Source organism: Coturnix japonica, chromosome 23 (genome assembly GCF_001577835.2).
Source record: "Coturnix japonica isolate 7356 chromosome 23, Coturnix japonica 2.1, whole genome shotgun sequence".
NCBI lineage: Eukaryota > Metazoa > Chordata > Aves > Galliformes > Phasianidae > Coturnix > Coturnix japonica.
Genome location: NC_029538.1, coordinates 4,601,772 through 4,622,594, shown reverse-complemented (window position 1 = coordinate 4,622,594; position 20,823 = coordinate 4,601,772). Strand labels below are relative to the sequence as shown.

The window sequence follows — 20,823 nt, the reverse complement described above, 5'->3', positions numbered from 1 at the left end:
CATCTGTCCGGGGGGAGGTGGCTTTGCCTGTCATGTGTTTTAGTGCTGCCAGGAAAAGCCCAACATGGAGCCCAAGTTCTGCCCCTCTGTGGGGACCAACAAGCCGAGATCCAGCCCCTCTGGGGGGGTCTGTGCACCCCACAGCTGCACAGCACTGAGATGCAGTGAGATGCAGTGAGGCTGTGGTTGGCAGCAGCCAGGATCAAAGCCAGAAAGCACAGGAGGCACTGAGCTTCGGTCATCATCTTTACCAGCCAGGTACAGAGCTCAGGGGCTACTTGGCGGCAGAGGGTTGTTTGGTTTTGGTTCATTTTTTGTTGTTGTTTTTTGTTTGTTTGTTTGTTTTTCTTACAATCAAAGAAATCAAAATGTGACCAAAGTTTACAGAAACAAATCAAGGCTCCACCCCAGAGCCCAGGGCCTGAACAGCAGCTCATTGGGCTCCTGCTGCAGCCACACTGCTACCAGCTGGCTGTGCCCAGCAGCGGGGTGAGCTGTGGGCAGGGAGCAGTGCTGGCCCAGAGACCCCTCGTGCTTTTCTCCAGGGCTGCAGCCCCGTTCCACTCCATCCAGGGCTCCGTCTCACGCTGCTTCTGCTGCCCAAGTCCTCCCAGGGGCGGCTGTGGCTGAAGCCTTCCAGTTCCTTTGTCCAAAGTGCTTTGATTCCTCATGGGCCCAGCTGGCTGGGAGCAGGATGGATCCAGCTCTGTGCTCAGGCAGCGCCGTCCTCTTCCCATGTTCTCACCTGTGTGGCTGCAGCCCCTCGCCCTCCTCTCTGTGCAGCTGCTCTGCTCCACACGCGCAAACCACGCGGCAGCGCAGCAGGGAGGAGCGCTGGCTCTGGGTGCAGGACTCGAGTCCAGTAAAAAAAATAATGCAAAATAAAGCTGTAGTACTTAGGAAAGTGAAACCAACACCATTTTTGCATAAATATCATCAAGGCCATGGAGGCTAAGGCTGTTTGCTTCCTGTGGTAAGTTAGTCACCAGTTCCACACTCATCCGTTGACCTGCCCAGGTCCCTGAGAGATTTGGATTCCTGTCTGCGGGGGCACAAGTCCAGCAGCTCCATCCTTCAGGCCGTCTCTCCCTGTCTGTCTGCAAGGCAAGAGGGAAGAGCCCATCAGGACCCGCTCCTGCAGCCTCCCACAGACCCACCCCTGCTCTGCTGTGCTGGTGTCCCACAGCAGCCACAATGCAGCCTGTGCTGTGCTGGGTCCCCCCGCCATGAGCACCCACACTCAGTTTCATTGGCTCTGGCACCACCCCCAGCATTGCCGTAGCCCTCAGCCAAGGAGCCCCCATCACACACAGAGGGCTCAGCCGGCACCCCCAGCCCCGCAGTTCTGCATACCTTGTGCTGGTGGCTCTGCAGCTGCAGCACTCCTGCCCTCAGCCGTCCCCACTGGCTCACTGCCCGTCCCGCTCTTCTCCTCCACTGCCACTGCCTTGACCTTCCCATCTGGCGCAGGGGAGCCCAGCGCCTCCGGTGCCTTTGGGCTCAGTGGTGATGGAGATGGAGATGGCCCCAGGCCGAGCGAAGGCTTCTTGGCGACAGGAGGGGGCACTTTGCCAGGCTTTCTGTGCGCCGGTGCCTTGCCCTGCTGAGCAGCAGCCGGGGCTGCCGAGCGCTGCCCGGAGAAATTCATCAGCTCGGTGACCAAGTTCCTCTTCAGGTCGGCCTGTGCCTCAGGGGATGAGGGAGTCTCGATCACCAGCTTCTTGGCGCTTTTGGCGAAGATGAAGCTGGCGGTGGAGGTGGGGGATTTGTGCCTGGGGGACAGCTGCCCATCACCAGCGGGCACCTCCAGGCCAGGAGGGGCCGTTTTGCCACCCGAGGATTTCGTGGCCAGCCCAGAGGCCTCAGCAGAGGACACAGCGGAGGCCTTGAGCTGCACAGCGGCGTGCAGTGGGTTTGAAGGCACCGCATCTTTGGCAGGATTGGGCTGCCGCGTGGACAGGGCTCGCCGGATCGGCTTCTGCGGCACCACGCGCTCCTCGGGCACAGCGGGCGGCTCCACGCTGACGGAGCGCAGCCGCACCATCTGCAGCAGTGAGGGCGTGACGATGGGCAGGCTGGCGTCCTCCTTGGGCACCGGGCTGCTCTTGCTGCGTGATGCTGGCTCCTTCTTGCTGTCTGCCCGGGAGCCATTCGTCGCCTTCTTAAGGCAGATCTGGGGTGGTAAAGCAGGAGCTGATGGTGGGGGGAGAGGTGGGGGTGGGGGCACGGTGACCCCAGGAGGTGGTGTGGTGGGGGACAGCGGTGAGCCCTGCTGCTGGATGCACGGGGAGACGGTGGTTGAGGAGGAGGAAGATGTGGTGGCCACGCTTGGTGCATGGTTCTGCCCAGCTGCTGGGGTTGGCACGGCATCAGGCAGGGGCAGGCTGGAGAAACAGGCTTCATCTGGAGGGGGGAAGTCTGCCATAGACAGGTCGTGCTCCTCGGGGGCCGGGGGAGGCGGTGGGGGCCAGGTAGCCTCTGTGGGGGCCTCGCAGGCAGTCTCAGGGCTCACCTCTGCCTTCTTGGCCGGTGGAGGAGGCGGGTGGTAGGCAGGAGGTGGTGACGGCGGCGGTGATTTGGTGCTGGGTTTGGTGGAGGGCTCCTGCCCTGCGGCACTGGGCACTGATGGGTCTGGTAAAGGGGTGAGGGGGCCGGTGGGGGCAGTAGGTGTCTGGGGCTTGGTGGGCGGTGGGGAGAAGGGAGCAGGCACCTTGGGATGTGGTGGGATGACGAACCTATCTGAACGGCTCTGCACGCAGTGCGGTGTCTCAGAGGGCACTGGGTCTGAGGCAGAGGAAGAGATAGAGGTGAGGGAGGAGGAGACGGACAGCGCAGGGGACTGTAAGGAGCAGACCCTGTCTGGCTTCTGGGGCTGGACCCTGCCTGGGGATGCAGCTGGGGGTCCCAGCCCCTTGGTGGGCAACGTTGGCGTCCCGCTCTGGCTGGAATATCCACTGGAGGGTGACATGGTGCGGTCAGAGCCATCTGGGCAGCTCCACTTGGGCTGAGCTGAGGGTTCCCTCAGCACCACTGTTATTCCACGCTCCCCAGGGCTGCCCCGCGAGGTCTTGGGGGAGTTGGTCCCAGCCAGGCTCTCAGAGCGGATGCTGCTGGTCTCACTCAGTGATGTCGATGAGAAGACCTCATCCTCAACCGTCGGGCTGAAGGGCTCAAGGTGCTGTGACCAGGGCACGTCGCTCGCCTGCTGTGGCCGCCGGTTGGGCCTGGGGGGCAGCCCCAGCACCTTGTTCTCCCCTTCCACCTTTTGGTGCAGTGAGAATGTCCTGCGAGGGGGTGCCGGCGGCTTCTTCATCTTCCTGAGGGAGACGCTGCGTGCCGAGGAGCGCTCACTCGCCAGGCTGCCCGTGTCCGAGCCCTCTGCCTGGCTGCTGGTGCTGAAGGCAGGGGATGTGCGACCGCTGCTGCCGCCCACACTGCAGGGCCCCACGGCCAGCAGCCCGTGTGCTGTGTGCACCGCAGCCACGGCAGGCTTGGAGCAGGCGCTGCTGAAGCTGGCAGAGCTGTACACACTGATCTGATCAGTGTCAGAGCGAGGTGCTTTGTCGGCTTCACAGCACAGCCCAGCCTCAGCCTGCCGGCGGTCGGAGCCGCCCTGCGAGGAGATGGTGGAGCTATTGGAGACGATGGTCTCGGTGGACTGCGAGTGGCTCCAGTTGTCGCTGGAGGAGGAGGGCTCACGGCTGCGGGTGCTGTGCTCCGAGAAGCGGGTGAGGGAGCGCACTGAGGCTGGGCTGGACGACACCAGGCTGCAGCGGCTCAGCGTCCGCACGCTGCTCCTCGTCAGGGCCACCACGTCCACCATAGGCGGCAGGATGGCGTTGGGAATGATCTTGGACATGTAGGTGCCCTGGGGTGAGATGGACATGACGGGGCTCAGCAGCTCCGGGGGGTTGGCGCTGGTGGTCATGCCTGGCACAGCCAGAGACTTTGGCCTCGCCATAGGTGACAGCTTGGCCGATGTCTTCCTCCCCAGCAACGTGTCGTCGTAGTAAACCCGGTCAATGTGCTTCTGCAGGGCTGTGTCTGTCTCCTCCAAGGCTCCCAGGCGCACACGGGCACCCCCAGGGACGTCCAGCGGTGGCAGGTTCCCATCAATGGTGGGGATGCGGACAGCGTCACCGGAGACCTGGCCGCCATTCAGCAGGGGCTGCAGTGCCCGGCTGTCCACGTGCCCATCCGCAGGACGCCCCCTGAGCTCACGGCTATTCCTGAGACCTGGGAGCGGGGAGAAGTGAGCCAGGTGAGATCTCGAGGCAGATGCACCCAGATGAGGTAAATAGAGCCCCAGGGATGGGAATGAGCCCTACTACAACCCTTTGCTCGTGCACTTACCCAGCTCCTTCTGGACGTGCTGGGGGATGCCCAGCACTGTTGTCCTCCTCTCCTTCCTCTTCCTGCTGGCCTTCTCTGAAGATCTGGAGAAGGAGTCATGTGGTCGGAAGGTGGAACCTGTAAAAGGTGTGAGTGAGCCCAGCTGGTGTGACATGAGCCCTGTGCCATGTGTCCCTGATGTCTGCAGCCCAGTACCAGCTGCTGCTCATGCACCCAGCACAGCCCAGGGAGCATCTGCAGCCAAGCAGGGAGGAGACACTGTGTGCCCGTCTGTCCCCTCTCCCAGCCCCACTCCAGCACCCGTGGCAGCCTCTGACTCAGCCAGAGCTGCTCTCTTCCCTCCAAAAGCCCCCAGATCCCTGCAGCGGCTCTGAGCCTCGAAGCCCCCCCAGGGATTCCTGCTGCCCCCAACCCCTCGCACCCACTTGGCTCCTGGCCCCACAGCCCGGCACCTTTCCGCTGGATCATCTCGGAGCGGATGGAGAGGGCGTCCTCAGAGGAGCTGTCGGTGATGCAGGAAGCCGCCTGGCTCCGTAAGGACACGCTGTCATCCTCTGACAACAGGCAGGACTGCGGGGGACACAGTGGGCTCAGATGGACCCCAGGCTGGGGGAAGGAGCGGCCCTGTCCCCTCCAGGCCCCTTTTCTGCCGTGAACTGACTCCACAGCCCAGACAAAAGCTACTCCGAGGGCCAAAGGCTGAGTCAGCCACACCAGCAGCCAGAGTCCTCCCACTATGAGCAGGGCCGGGAGCAGCCCCAGGGACCCTACACAGTCCTGTAGACACCAGAGAGCAGATGAGCCAGGTCCAGCAGGGCACAGGGGCTGGCACTGCCCTGTCCCCACACCAGAGGGAAGCATCATCCTCATCACCACTAAACCAAACCACCCCAGGGCTGGGGCAGGTTATGGGGTGGCAATGCCAGGGGAAATGTGGCATGCACTTGCCACTCTGGGTTCACAGTTTTGTAATGGGCATGGCTTTCTGTGCCACCCTCATCCTTCCAAAGCATCTCCCAGAGGTCAGGACAAGACACAGCCCCATGAATCTCCTCTCCAAGCCCTCCCCGCCTGCTTCTAATGGGTTAAGGTGGCTGAGAGCCAAAGGGAGGCAGCAGTTTAAGCAAATACACGTGGGTGAGGCGCTGGGAGCGGGGTCAGAGCCCAGGGAAGAAGCAAACTCCAGCTCAGCCAAGAGAGTGGGAGTTTCTCATCCGTCAGCAGCCAGGGAGGGGCCCCACCATGGGGCTGGATGTGGCCAGCAGACCCTGTCACACCATCCCATCTCCTTGCCTCCCTCAGCACTGCCAGGGGACACCAGTGGGGCAGACAGGGGGGTCAGAGGGACATAAGCATGGTGGGGGCCATAGGCAGAGCCACAAGAGGCAGAGCATGATGCACTGACATTGAGGACAGGGACAGAGCCTCATCACAGGACAAATGGGACAACAGTGAGGGGGACACAGCCCATTCCTGCCCTGCAACCCCCCTCTCCTGGTCCTGCAGCCATATCCCTGCCCCCTCTGGGCTGCAGTGCTGCCCTCTGCTCTGTGCAGGGTGTAGGGAGGCTGCCCCGCTCACTTTACGCCCCACAGAGACCCTGGCATGGCCGGATGAAGCTCCCCTGCTCACCTGGAGGCTGTTGGTGTCCCCGTGGTCCCAGGCACTTTTGGTCTGCTTCTGCTTCTCTGTAGGAGGAAGGAAGGGGATCAGTCTGCAGCTGCTGAGCCCAGCAGCACAGCCAGTGCCCCCCAGGGCAGCGGGGCAGCAGCAACTGGTGCCACCCCCAGTGCTGGACTCTGGTCACTCTGCAGCACCGCCCACATGGGCAGGACAGCCAGCTGCCCGGGGCACTGGGGACACCAGCCCGCAGCCCTGGGGACACGGCCCTGCAGCGGGGGCCTTCGGGGCTGCAGTACGTACCTTGGTGCTGCAGGGATTTGAGCCCCTCGCGGGCCTGGTTGTGCAGCTCCTCCAGGTGCGGGGGCCGCGTGCTGGGGAAGAAGACGTTGTCGGGGCATTCATCGCCTGGTTTGTACTGCACACTCAGCCGCCGGTCGTTCTCAGTCTTGGCAGTACCTGCAAACACAGAGGGGTCACCCACCCAGCCCCCTGCATGCGAGCAGCCCCCAGCCAGGCAGGATGCAGTCTGCCCATCAGCTCAGAGCACAGGACCAGCCTCATCCCTCCAGCTCTGCCTGATCGATCAGATGGAGTCAGGCTGTCTGCGCTGTGAGATGCGGCGTTTCCCCCCCGGCAGCCAGCACAGAGCTGGTCCCCATTGGGGCTGCACCTGGCAGCACTGGGGCAGGGGGGCACAGGGACAAGGGCACAGCCCAGCTCGCTCCATCCACCCTCGGCCGCCTGCAGAGCCTCCAGCTCTTCCTGCCTGGAAAAAAACAACTTCAGGCAGGGAGGGGAAAGGAGGGGAAGGGAAGGGAGACAACAGGAGGCGGAGGGGCTGGAGGGAAACACTGTGGGGATTCCGGCACCCACTGCTCAGCATCCACTGCCAACCGGGACAGCCGCTGCCTTGTCACACCCAGGCTCTGTCCCCAGCACAGCTCACACCCGGCCCCAGCCACGTTCTGAAGCTCCGGCACACAAAGAGCAGGCCATGAACAATGGAGCCGGCCCACCCTGCCGCACCGCCGAGCCAGCTGCCTCCAGCAGCACCCACAACACTGCAAGGCTTGGCTGGGTGCGGAGCACACATGGAGGGTCTTCAGGGACCCCCTGCGCTGGGGAGCAGGGATTCAAGGCGACCACAACCCCATCGCACTGCCTTGCCCCTAAGAAATGCCCCCCCACTGCTGGCAGCCCCTCGCCTGACCCCCACCCGCATGGGCTCAGCTGCTTTCGTGCATATGAGCTGCGCCCAGCACGACCCCGCGGTGAGAACCGGAGCGGTGACCTTCGCTGCCCTCCTCGGGTCGGCAGCTGCTGCAGGGACCCCCCGATGCACGCGGGGCTCGGGGCACTCCGGGGTTGTGTAAGGACAAGCCAAGCGCTTCTCCCTCCCTCCTCTCCTCCTCGTCCCCACTCACCCTTCTTCTTGAAGAAAGCCAGAAACGAGGAGAGGTTCCTGCCCATGAAAACCACCATGGTGGCCAGGAGAAGGGTCTGCTCCCCGCGGGAGGGGGGGGGCTCCTTCGCCCCCAGCCGAGGCTCTGCTGCCGCCTATCGCGCCGGGGGCGGATGCTGAGCCCACCGCTCTTCCCCCCCTCGCCCGGCCGTGCCGCAGGACCCGGCTGCTGGATGCCCGGCTGGAGGATGCTCGCCCGGCGGAGCGGCTGCGCGGGGAGAGGCCGGAGCCGGGGGATGGGGGGGGGACACGCGGCGGCAGGAGGGGACAGCCCGGCTGCTCCCGGTGCTGGGAGGAGGAGAGCAGGGCCCCTCCTCTGGCCTCCCGCTCGCCCCCAGCCCTCCCTCCCCTCCTGCACGAAGCGGGGACGCGCTCTGCCTGGCACGGGGCTGAGCGCAGAGAATCCCCCCCCAAATTTCTGTGCTCGGGGGGAATCCTGCCGCATGATCCACATCAAACACGCCTGGTCCCCACTGGGCACAACAGCCCTGCAAACCGGAGTGCTGGCCTTCACAACGGGGAGGAGCTGGGAGGCTTTATGTCCCCAGACATCACCCCCTGGGATGTGCTGCAGCAGGTAGGTACCTGCTGCCCCCACGTCCCCACCGTGTCCCCCAGCACGGCAGCATCACGGTCACTGGAGCCTGTGGCACTGGGGGATAACCGGGCTCCAGACCAGTCTAACCAGTAGCTCCAGCCGCTGGGGCAGGTGGGGAGGGGGGGAGGGTTGGCAGCTGCAGCGCCCACGCACAAGGGGATAGAACTGCAGGCAGAGGCAGGGAGCACCCACACCTCTCTGCACACACTGTTGGGCTGCCCCACCGTGCAGACACTGCCAGGATCCCCCTGTGCTGCCAGATGGGCGCAGCATGTGTCCCATGCAGGGAGTGACAGGCAGCCCCCCAAGGCCCCTCGTTGCCCCCCTACACTGAGTGACGGCAGCCCAGCCAGGTGTGATGGGGAGCAGCTCCTGGGGCACCATGTGGGGTGAGAGGTGGGTGCTGAACTTTGCACCACCACAGCGCTGACCCCACCAGTGTCACTTGGGACCCCACCAGCACCACGCATCCATCCCACACGCTGAACCAGCAGCACCATGCAAAGGCAGCTCCCCATGGGCTGTGCAATGAGCTTATTGCAGCCAAACACGGGCAGAGCAGTTACTCAATGCACGGATGGGTTGCACTACAGGCACTGCCCTGACCTGGCAGTGGCACAGCACTGTTCCACAGCAGGGCAGGATTGGCCCCACGGCCCACACAGTCACCCAGAAGGTGCCGGCAGCCACAGGCAGACACTCACAGCTCTTTTCTCTGTGCAAAGGGAAAAGGGCCATAATGAAAGGGCTGAGGGTGCACAAAGCAGGCAGCACGTGCTGCACCAAGCGCTGCCCTCTGCTCTGCAGGCAGTGCATCATGAGCAGCAGTGCCAGCGCGGCTCGGGGAGATGCTGTGCTGCAGGAAGGGGTCAGCATCTACGGCAGCAAAGGATGGAGCCCAGCACAGGGGATCCCAGCACAGCACAGGGGATCCCACAGCAGAGGCTGCAGCTGCAGCCCACACCGGCAGCAACACGCCCGCGCAGAGCTGGCGCCCCATCCCATCCCTCTCATTCCTTGCGACGCACCCTGGATCGACCCGTCCCCTCCAGGCTCTGCCGCTCCAACCTGGCACACACGTGCCTCATGTGCACGTGGCAGCCTCATCCTGCAGCAGGAGGATCTGCCTGGCTTCCTGCCCAGGACAGGTAGGATGGCCCCAAGGGTGGTTTCCCTGTACAGGACCTGGTGTCCAACAGGTGAAGCACTGCTGACAGCAGGGACGGTCTAGAAGGAGAGACCAGGGCTGAGACCCCAAAGGAGCACAGCTGGGTCCACTCAGCTGAGGATGCTGCAATGAGATGGTGCTGGCACCACTGCAGGGACACAGCTGAGCCACGGGGCTCCCTCTTTAGGGTGAACCACAGGGAGAAACCCTCCACTGCCTGACTAAGGGGTGAGCGCTGGCTCCATGCTCCACACTGCGCCTGCACCTCCTGCAAGCAGCGGGCTGGGCCACCATCCCCAGGTGTGTGCATCCATTGCTGCCTGCACTGCACTGCCCCGACTTGCCTTCGGGTCCTGCGGCGGGGAACAGGCAGCGCCCGCCCGGCACCACTGACTCACCGGGGAAAAATGGGGAGGAGGAGCAGGGGAGCTGGCATGGGGGCTGCGAGGTCCCAGAGGAGCAATGGGAGGAGATGCTGCCCTCCCTTCTGTGTGGCACTGGGGACTTTCTGCACCATGGGGCATCAAACGGTGCTTGTAGGCGACACCCAGCTGTGCAAACGTGGCTGCTGCTCAGGGACAGCACAGTCCCTCCGTGCCCAGAGCGCTGCAGGATCTCCCCACCCTTATTGCTGCCCCATCTCCACACAGGGTCTACACAGTGGGACTGAGCTGCCCCAAGGCAGGACAAGCACACAATAATATTGATGGTGGCTTTGGCCACACGGCCCCTGGCTGTCACACAGTGCTATCTGCAGGGTTACAGCCTGCCCTGCTCCTCGCTCCAGGGCTGATGTTCCAGCCAGGAAAACATCTTCACAAAGTAAATAAACACGACCCGGATGGCGCTGCTGGCTCCGTTCTCAAAGACAATCCCATGCAGAGGCAGAAATAAAATTAATTTTGAATGGGAAAACAAACACGGGTCTTTTTCTTCCTTTCAATTAACAGTGCAGAAAACTTCCACGAGAGCCCCAGGCAAGTGAACGGCCACAGCGAAGCAGGCAAGGATGGGATGGGAGGAAAACCCCACCCGGGGCTGAGCTGTGCTCCACAGCTGCTGTCGGGCAGGAGCACAGCAATGAAATGGGGACAAGCTGAGCCACAGAAGCACAGTCTGTGCTCTGGTCACACAACACACTGCAAAGCCACGGTCCCTCCTGGGCTGCTCCATCCCTCAGCCCCATAGAGCTCATAGGCAGCACAGTGCCCGCTCCCAGCCCATTGCACGGGGCCTCCTGCCGTGTCCCCACCCGTGCTCGGCCCCTCCTGAGAAGCCACCAAACAGGTTTGAAGGTAAATAGAGTCTGATCCGAGAGCCGGATCCAAGTGGGAATGGCCCAGACAGAGCGCGGGACAGCGGGCGAGGGGAGGCTGGGGGTGAGCCCTGTGTGTGGCAGCCCCCAACTGCGGGCACAACTCTGTCACCACCTCCCTCACCTGTGAGCCAGGCCGAGCCGTGCCAAAGTCCAGAGCTGTTAGAACTGCATCCACTGAGCTCCTGCCCTGCACCTCCCACACACCCCTCCCCGGTGCTGCTGCCACTCACTGCCCACATCCATCCCCACCATGTGTGCCATCATGCCCCGTGCTTGCAGGGACCGAAGGCAGCCTGCAAATGTCAGCCGTGCCTGTCACAGCAGGTCCTGCGCTCTGCACGGGAGCAGATCCAGGAAAGGCTTAGAGACAAGATCCTGCAGGTTCCTCCACACTCGGCAGCACCGAGGGCTCCCAGCAGCGGTTCCTGCAGCCCCATGGGCCCAGCTGGCTGCTCGGCACTGCTGGGCGCAGCCTGGACCTGTGCCACGTTCCTGCACCCTGACTCAGCAGGGCCTGGCGGGGCTGTCCTGATAAGGAGCCGATAAGAGGCTTCGGTCTCCATGGTACCCAAGGACTGCCAGGGACCTTCCCCACTCAGCTCCTGCCGTAAGGAGCACAGAGAGGAGCAGAGGGGATGCACCAGGGTTACATCCATCCCCTGCTCAGGCACAGGGAGGGGGATGAGGCTGAGGATGCGGTGACTCACACCACGGCGGGGAGCAGGTTGTGGGCAGCTCAGCCTCCTGCCAACCCCTTCACACGGCTCCTGCCCTTTGAGATCTAAAGGCATCGGGCAGCACCGGGCTCTGCTTGCCTGCACGCCCTATAGCCAAAGCACCAGGTCTGGAATGGCCGGCACAGACTGAACCCTGTGGGAGTGGAGAAGCACAACAAAGCCCAGGACAGGGAGGTCACTCGGCAGCAGCCAGCGGGTCCAGGGAGGAGCAGTGCAAATATTCTCCGAAAGCACATGGCTGGCCAAGCAAAACTCCTGCGGAGCCCAGCAGCAGCAGGAAGCGCGTCCAGCCCCGGCCACACCAACCCACCCCAGGAGGACCAGAGGGTGGCGGTGGGGCTGAGCGGACAGAGATGGGGAGCACAGGATGCTGCCGGCCTCACCAGCACCGAGACATGGAGCATGGCCGGCACCACAGCACAGAGCATGGCCGGCACCCTGCCCCCAGCCCGGGATCCCAGCTGCTCCCTCCGAAACGCTGAAGCGACACAATGCAAATTCTTTGGCTTTGTGGCCGCCGCGCCGTTTCCATGGAGCGGTGGCAGAGAACAAACAGAACTTGCCCCATGTTTTCTCAGCGCCTTCCACCCCGTGCCCTTCAGCCCTCTTCACCCATCCCAGCATCTGCCTGGCGCTGCTGCACCCACCGTGCACATTTCGGGCCCATCTGCCCACATTACCATGGCGCAGCCAACCTGAAGCCCCCAACCTGCAACCCCAGGCCTGTGGGGGGACATTGAGTGCGACCTCTGGAGCAAGGCACGATGCTGACAAAGCAGCCAGGCTGGCAGGAAGCTTCCTTCTGGGAGAGAAATGCCCCAGCCTGGGGATGGATACAGGATGGGACCAGTGGGACCAGGGGCTGCTCAGAGCCCCTCATAGGGCAGCACAGGGCTGACATGGAGCAGGGGACCAGTGCCCAGTGGGACCAGCACCAATGGTTTGATGGGGAGAAGACTGCAGGGAGAGGGGTCGCGAGGAGCCTGCAGGGTGGGAGGTGCTCGCTTCACCTCCCCACCATCTGACTCCTTGGGACTTGTTTGCTTTGCTTAATACCCATTCGATTTCAACAGGTAATTGATGGTGTGGATAAATGAAGGCTTTGTTACAGACATTACACACCTTTTACCCCTCAGTTATGAGGCTGAGAACACACCATGCGCGTTCCCAGAGCCACCCACTTTGCAAACCCCGACCTGTCCCTGTGCTCCAGAAACAAATGGACCTGCAGAACCCTGCAGGGCTGAGCCTTATGGCTGCCCACTGTGCTCTGCAGGTCACCTCTGAACCACATCTTACAGTTTCACACGGCTTTCTTGCACCCTGAGCCCAGCCAGGGACCTGAATCCAGGCTGTGACATGTTTGCCTTGTGACAAGAGGGACACTGGGTTGCCAGCAGAGTTGGCAGCAGAGCCCCAGTGCTGGCTCTGAGCAGAGAAGGATGTGGTGGTGCTGGGGACATGCACCAAAGGACACCAGAGCTGGCACACACCACAGGAAGGGGCCTCGGTATGCAGGGAGTGCAGACAAGCCACCATACAGCCCTTAATGCCACCTCAGTCCCACCAACCCCACCTGTACCAAGCTAGGAGCACAGTCAGGTCCCCTCCCCACCACATGCAGAGGACAGAGGAACAGCTTAACATCAGCAGGACAGGTCAGCAGCCTCACTGCTCACAGTGCCCCCGTCTGACAGAACCAGGAAGGGGGCCGTCAGGGAGCCCGAGGGTCTGATAACCCCATATACGCATCCAATTCACACAGGACCCTCCCTTGGATCAAAGGGCTGAGCTCCCTCTGCCTCCTCCAGTCTCCTGAACCGCACCCCCAGCAGCGATGGAGTCAGTACCCCCAGCTACACAGTGAGAGCCCCCACCATCTCCCCATCCTCACGGGATGCAGTCTGCTCCCCCAGCTCCATCACTCTCCTCTACAGCCCCCCAAGGGCACGGATCCAGCCACCAACACGCCCCCCCAGCTCCTACCTGCCCTGGGCTTCCCAGCCCGACCCCACGGCCAGAGGGAGCCCGCGGGACTCCTCTTGCGGTACGCGTTGCCCATGGCTCCGATCTCACCCTCCACCGCCTCCGGGTGGAGGATGCTGCGACCCTACATGGCGGTGCAGAGGGGGCTGCCGGGGGGGCCCACAGCTCAGGGCTCCCGGCCGCCCGCTCCCATCGCTGTGGGAGCCCAGCTCGCAGCCGGTTGTGCCGGAGCCAATGGCACAGGAGAGGAGTGGCCTCCCGGGAGATCCCAGCCCCGGATCGAGGTGGGCGCTGTGGGTGGGACTGCAGCCATAGGGGGGTACGCCCCCCCCCCCAGCCCCACTCTGCTCCGTGTGTTCTGCTGCCTGTGCTTCATTCTATTGACACAGCGCCCACAGCCATCCCGGTAACACCAAGTTGAGCCCACAATTTCTGCATGTCACCAGCACAGCTCTGACACTGCGGGAGATACACCCCAGGGTGGGGGGGGTCCCAGGACCCACAGCCCCAGGGGTGCCCTCCATCCTGACCCCACAAGGACAGCAACGTGACGAAGTTTCACGTATCTGCTGCCCAAATCTATGGCCAGAGCCCACCCGGCTGCACGGGGGCATCACTGCAGCACCTCGCGCTGCCGGCACTGCAAACCCGCCCCCTCCTCATTAATCCCAACCCCACGGCCTCGTGCTCCAGCCGTGCACTTGTGCAGGGCAGGGCAGCTCCGAGCAGCGCTGCAGCGATTCTGCACAGACAAGCCCGGAGCCGGGCGGCTGCGAAACGCGTGGGCACGGCGGGCAGCCCGGCCGTGTGAAGGGCAGCTTTACCTGCTGGGTTTAATGAGAAAATGAAACGCTCTGAGGGCAGGGAGGGGTCAGATGGTCACGGGGTGGGCAATTCCTACCGGCGCTGTTTATGTTCCTTTGGTGATTCAGCGGAGGTTCGGGTAAATAGGAAGGATGGTTTTGTGGGGAAGGCGCAGCACAACTATGGAGCTGATGGAAGAAATTATCAGCCGGACGCCCCGCGCCGACCTCCCGAGGTGATGCACAATGCTTCACCTTTGGACTTCAGCCTCCTCCTCTGCTGTGGAACTCGCTCTGCTCAGGTTCCCACCAGCACGAGGCAGGACAGAGAGCACTGCGGACGGAGCCTGACCCCATGGCACTGCATCAGCACGGCCCACGGCTGCAGCACCCTGCTGAGGGCACTGAGCAGCCATGGGACTCAACCAGGACACGGACACACAAGCAAGAGGCAGAGCTCCCAGCTCAGCAACACGGGGTGACTCCACTGCACCCCACATCCTGGGGCTGCTGCTTCAATGCAGACACACAGACCCCTGCACTGCACGCTTCCCCCTTCTGCCATGACACAGCTTCACCAAGCACTTCTTGAAGCATTTTCACTTCTCTCCCTGCAAAAACGAGGGGGCTGGAGCCTGCAGTGCTGCCCCAGATACAGGCAGACACTTCCCTGTTGTTCCAGCACCCAACTCCTTCTGAGCAGCCATAGCACTGCGGGGGCTCCAGCAGGGAGCAGAGCCAAGGTCAGAGCCAGCCCCACCAACAAGAGCAGGGTGGAGGAACAGGGAGATGGACAACAAGGTACAGATCTCATCATTGCTGCACAGCCAATCCTGGTGTGGTCACACACTCTCCAGGGGGGCAGCCCACACCCCATGGGGCCAAGACCCCCATGTGCCCACAGGGAAGGATCAGTCCCCACGCTGACCCCATCACGGAGCAAACAGAGCAGGAGCCGCGCTGCCTGAATGAGAAAGGAATTCAGCCCTTGTTCCCTTAATGGGGAAGCAAAGCTCAGAAAGGCAAAGGTGACACAAAACCCAGCTTAAGATCCCCAATCATTAACAGCAATACATAACCAGGAGGGTTTCACATTAGTTCCTGCTGCAGCCGGAGCTGTCAGCACTATGTGGCTCCTGGCCCCGGGGCACCGCAGCTCTCAGTGCAGGACTCAGGGCTCTGCTGCTCTGGCAGGTGAAGGATGTTTCGCTTCATCCCTGCCCAGCTCCTCACCCTCCACTGGCCCGAGTTCCCCCCGGCGCCGGAGACGAAGTCAATGATGATATTGTCTTATGAAATAAAACCTTCCTTCTAAAAGGAAACACGACTCCGCTGAAATGGTTTTATCGGCTCTTACGGAACGTTATTTGCAGGAGCAATTCCTGCAGTTGTCTCCAGGTGGAATAGCTGTGGTTGAGGACACACCTCTCTTTGTTCGGCTCCAGGCCCGGCCGGCGGATTCCTGCTGCTCACATTTTCTGGACTGTCACTCTCTGCCTTCTGCAGATTGAACAAATCCGAGGAGCTCAGCACTGGGAGCACAGCACTGCACTGCCACCTCCCCACCACCTCCTGCACTTCAGCACAGCACAGCAGCTCGGGACAGGAACAGTGACAGCAAATGGCGACAGCAGCACTGTGTGACAGAGGAGATGGGGGACGTGGGGGGCAGAGGCAGCGAGCTGCTCTCAGAGCAGCACACACAGCCCCACAGCGCCCAGCCCTGCTGCGTGCCTTCAAAGCTGTGCTCTTAACCCCAGCACTCAGAAGTCTGCTGCTGCCGCACGAAGCTGGCATCAAATGTGAGAAGCCAGCGCTCAGTGCTCCTGGCACATCGATCCCTTTCCTTTGCTGGGGAATCACGAGTGATGGGAGGCTCATACAGAGCCATAGCCAAAAGCTGGGCTAACACCCCCAGCACACGGCCATGCAGCAGCCCGCTCACAGCCCCCAATGCAGCATACAGCACTGCTGAGGGTTAAGAGGCTGTCAGCCCCCCGCGGGTCTGCAAGCTCTGCTTGCACAGGAAGAGAGAAAGCTTTCAGCTCCCTCGTTCCCAACCAAAACACCTCCTGCAGACAGCAGGAAAAGCAGCCGCACGGCGCTGCAGGAGCAGAGGGCCCTTTGCTTCACCCCAACCCCACATCCCAAGGGCTGACAACACCCCCAGCTCCACAACATCAGGGCAATGCACACCCTGTGGAGCGAGTGGTGCTCCGTCACTGCAGGCACCACAGAAGCACAGCAGCTGCAGGAGGGCAGAACGACCCAAGCGATGGCTGCAGCTCACAAGCACTCCTCCAGCTCACACATTTCTCTTTTTCCATCTTCCAGCCGCCAACGCACGTTGGAGCAGTGGAAGTGCCTGTGGCCGTCACCCAAGCACTCATGGACGCTGCAGCCACTCCTCCAGGCTGTGCTGGGCCCGAGAGCATCCAGCAGCAGAAGGTTCCAGCCCCCACAAGGGCTGCCCCTGCCCGGTGCCATTTCCCTGCTGAGATCCACCCGTTGGGATGATGGCATCCCTGCTCTCCCCAGCCCAGCAGTGTGAGCAGACAGAGCTGGGATCTCCCATCAGATGTGCCACGGGGCTGATCCAAAGTGGAACAGTTTCCATCCTGCAGCTCCCATGGCCTCAGCAATGAGCAACCCAGACCCTGCTTAAGAGCTCCCCCACCCCACAGCTCCCAGCTCGATGTCTGGAATCACTGCCAGGTTGGGCCGAGCCCGCAGCTTCACACAGCACCCGGCGCTGCCGAGCTGTGCACCCACATTGCGCAGCACTGCGAGGACATCACTGCACAACACGGAGCTGCTCGGGGAGCACCGCAGCCCTGTTACAAGGGGAAGGACGGCACGCAGCACCCGCCCGAGGTCAGCAGGGCCGCAGCACAGCCCCGGGGATGCACAGAGCCGGGCCGCAGGCGGTTCAGCAGGGTGGGGCTGAGTGCTGCAGCCAGCCGGGTGATTCAATCCTGCATGTGCTGCCATCGCCGCACGTCCACGCGCTGCCCCACAGCGCAGCACCCAGCAGCAATGCAGGAAGTGCAGCAGGGACCCCACGGGGCACAGAAACCCACAGCACTGCCACCCACACGGGGACGCTGCCCGGCCCCACACCGTGGGTGCTGAGATGCTGAACGTGCAGCCAGTGAGGTGGCAGCACCCACTAACACAGCACGGGGAGCAGCCTGGAGCAGTGAGTGATCAGCGTGTGAGCAGTAAAACTTCAGGAAAAATAATTAATTAGAAAAAATAATAATAATAATAAAAAGGTTTGACAGAGCTGGAGCAGGCGCTCCTGCAGGGCGGAATAGAGGAACATCCATCACATGCTTTGGCACGACTCGCTTTTTCTGCTCAGGTTTCAGGCTCGCAGCGTCGCACGCTCCGTGTGCTGCTCCCAGGCAGCACCTCAGGGACCCCCCGCACAGCCCGGCCCACGAGACCCCCCCTCGCCTTTCCCTCCTTCCTTATCACGCATCTCAGCGGCTTCTTGGAGCCGCGGTTCTGGGGATGAACCCCCCGGGGCAGGAGGGAATTCCAGGTGAAAGCATCAGGGTGGCACCGAAGTGACCGAGGAGGGGACACCGCCGTGTGACACAGCGCAGGGTCGGGGCTGTGCCGCCCCTCCTGTGAGCAGAGCACGGCTCAGCCCCGCACCTCCACGCATCGCACCCTGCGGGCGGCTCCAAACGGGGACACAGATGGGACACGGAGGACGGCGGCGCGTGGGGACGGGGCCACACCGAGGACAGGAAGGGCCACACCTGGAGCACGGCAAACACCGGGCCCAGGAGGAGGAGGAGGAGGCTGGCGTGCCTCCAGGACTCCCTCAGCCCCAGCGACCTTCTGACTCAGCGCAGAGCCACAGCCGACCCAGCGAACCGGCAGCAGCCCTCGGGGCAGCAGCGAAAGCGCACCGGGGCCCGCCGGGTCCGTCCTGCTGCGGTCGCTGCCACCCCAGACCCTCCCCCCCCCAGCAGCCGCCGTGACCCCGCTTCGGCCTCTGCAGCCACCAGCACCGAACCCTCTTCTGTCAGCTCCTCAGTCACCTCTTCAGCCCCTCCTCAGACAGCCCCACATCGACCCCTCCTCTCCCACCCCCTGCACTTCGCCTCGGCCACCTCCACGGCCGCCACCCGCGGCTCTTCTCAGCCACCGCCACGATCGCCCCAAACTCCACCGCCGTCACCGCGACCCCTCCGGGTCAACCCGTCCAGGACCACCTGCAGGGCCACCACTCCCCCTCCTGCCCCACCTCCCACACGCCCCCCGGGACCCCCCGGATCACTCACACCACGACGACCACGTCCCCCCCAGGTCCCCCCAGCGCTCCCCCCTCGCCCCCTCCGGCCCCCCCCCTCACCTGCTCCGCTCAGCTCGGGGCTCGCAGCCGCCGGGCTCCCCGCCCTCCTCTTCCTCCTCCGGCCCCGCAGCCAGCTGAAGGCCCTCCGCAATCCGCCCGCTTTGCTGCCCTTCTTCTTCCGGGGGGACACCTCGGCAGGGCCGGGCTCGGCCTCGCCGCCCTCCGCAGGTGCACGCGGGGCGGACATCACCGCTGCGGGCAGAGCCCCGCGCCGCCCGCTGCCCATAGGGCCGGGCCCGCCCCGGCTGCGGCTCCGGCTGAGGCTGCGGCTCGGCCCCAGCTCCGGGCTCCCGCCGAGCGTACGGCGCCGACGGAAAGTTTCTCCGGAGCCGGAGCCGGGGCGGAGCCTGCGGCCTCGCCGGGCTGCGGGAGGATCCGGCCCCGGCCCCTCCGCTCCGCCCCAACGCTCCGCCCGTGCGCAGGTGGGGACCGCGGCCACGGAGCCACCTGCGGGGCCGGGGGCTGGGAGGGATGCGGGACGGAGCTGGGAGCGCAGCGGGGCCTTCCAGGGAGCAGCCGTGGGTCTGGGGGTCTCCCCAGCAGCAAACATCTCCTCGAGAGGGACCACCAGGGGTTGTGATGCTCTCCCTGAGAGCAGCCGGGGGTCTCCTCGGGACCATCGGTGCGTTTAAGGGTCTGCTCGGGTCTGCCAGGGGACCCGAGGGCGTCCCCAGCGCCACCAGCAGATCTAAGGAACAATGTCTCCACTCGCAAACTGCAGCAGGTCGTGCTGCTGGGGGGCAGCGGGGGGCACCACAGCCCGGCTCGGAGCTGCCATCCCTGCAGGAAAGCGGGAGGTTTCTGCCCGCTCACGGCCCCGCTGGGCTGAGGTCCCCGTGAGGATGCGCTGCTTAATGGAAAAGCTGCAACGCTGCTTTGAAAACACATCCTCTTCCCGGAGGCTCACACACCGCCTGGCTGCGCGCCCAGCGGATTTGCCAATGTCTGGAAATGACTAGAAGAATTCACGAAGCACCCAGCCCGTCCCCAGTGCAGGATGCCCGGCACGCCGCTGTCCCGTGCGGGCGGTGGGACGGAGGGCTGCGCTGTGCTCCTGAGCTCCGACAGATCCCAACGTGCTCAGCGTTAACGCGACGTGGCGCTGAGCCCCGCCGGCTCCTGCAGGACTGTGGGGCTGGAAGAGCTCTCCTGTCCCTGCTTCTCATTTACCCCACTGCCGCTCTGACCCCTGACCCAACCCCAGTGGATGCTCGAGTGTTGGGGCAGCCGTTCCCAGCACCTGCACCCCGTTCTGGGACAGCCCCGTCCAGCTGGGCGGCCTTTGGGTTTTCGGTGACCCCCAACAGCGTGTGCTGCTCTGGGGCAAAGCTAATCCCTAATCAGGGCGTTTGTGTTGACTTTCTGCCACCGGCTCCAAGTTCTGAGTCACGAGCCTCCCAAAAAGATCCTGTTTCTCACATCTCTTCCCTCCTCAGATGTCAGCAGAACCAGTTTGAAAAACATTTTTGCACGCAGTTATGGAGCACTGTCCAATGAGACAGTGAGGATTGGTCGCTCTCCAGGGAGAGCTCTGGGCAGAGGGGGCAGAGAGGCTGTTAGTGGTCACTGGGCCACAGAGACGTGCACACACTTGTACACACGCACACACACACATGCAGAAACACACATATATGTGCACACACCACAGTGGGCATCGCTGGGGCAGAGGGGACCATCCTATCCCAGGGATGGTGCCACCAGGCCGAGCAGCCTTGACACAGATGTTTGAAGCTGGTATCTGGGTTGTGCCAAGAGATAACACAGCAGCAGTGAGGTTCAGAGCTGGCAGTGTTGGGGGCTGCAGCTCTGTGCCCCTACAAGGGACGGACACAACATGCCCAGCTGGGCCAGCACCCATCCTGCTGCAGCTGTGCTGGTACCGGTGCTTTCCTGGTGCCTCACTGTGGGCAGAGCGGTCCTGGCACCAGATAAGCAGGAGCTGCTGGCGCCTGCAGCCCAGGGCAGGGTCTGACCCCGCTGCCATGGAGCTGCCAAGGTCTCTGCAGAGCCGCGAGGACGGTGCCTTCGGGCTGCAGCTTTCATCTCTGCCCCAGCTGGGTCTGTGCCCACACCGCCCTCCTCCTCTGTCCTGCCGGTGACCTTGTGCAGACCCTGAGCATCCTTATCTGGGATTTCTGAGGTCTGAGGCAGCTGCAGCATTTCAGCAGTGGGAATGGGGTTAGACCCAGCTCCACAATGTGGCCACGGCCATCATCCCACTGCAGCATCCCTGCAGTGGCAGAACCTCAGCTTTCAGATGGGGAAATTGAGGCAGGAGCAGAGCAGGTGCCCTCTGGCCGGCAGCAGGACAGCGCAGCAGGCACTGAGTCTCACCGTGTTCCAGCAGCTGGAACATTTCCTTGCAGATACTCTCCCACCTTCTCTTCTCCCTGTTTGCTGGAGCAA

General features: G+C 63.1%; 1 protein-coding gene across 1 annotated transcript; it reads right to left on the bottom strand.

Moving 5' to 3' along the window:
* Positions 1-233: 233 nt before the first annotated feature.
* Positions 234-19,052, bottom strand: KIAA1522 (KIAA1522 ortholog). Its single transcript, XM_015883285.2, is given in 8 exon segments — positions 234-1,097; positions 1,354-4,236; positions 4,354-4,470; positions 4,806-4,923; positions 5,986-6,041; positions 6,277-6,432; positions 18,418-18,805; positions 18,807-19,052. Coding segments are annotated over 8 exon segments (3,972 nt in total). The 5' UTR covers positions 19,038-19,052; the 3' UTR covers positions 234-1,074.
* Positions 19,053-20,823: the final 1,771 nt, after the last annotated feature.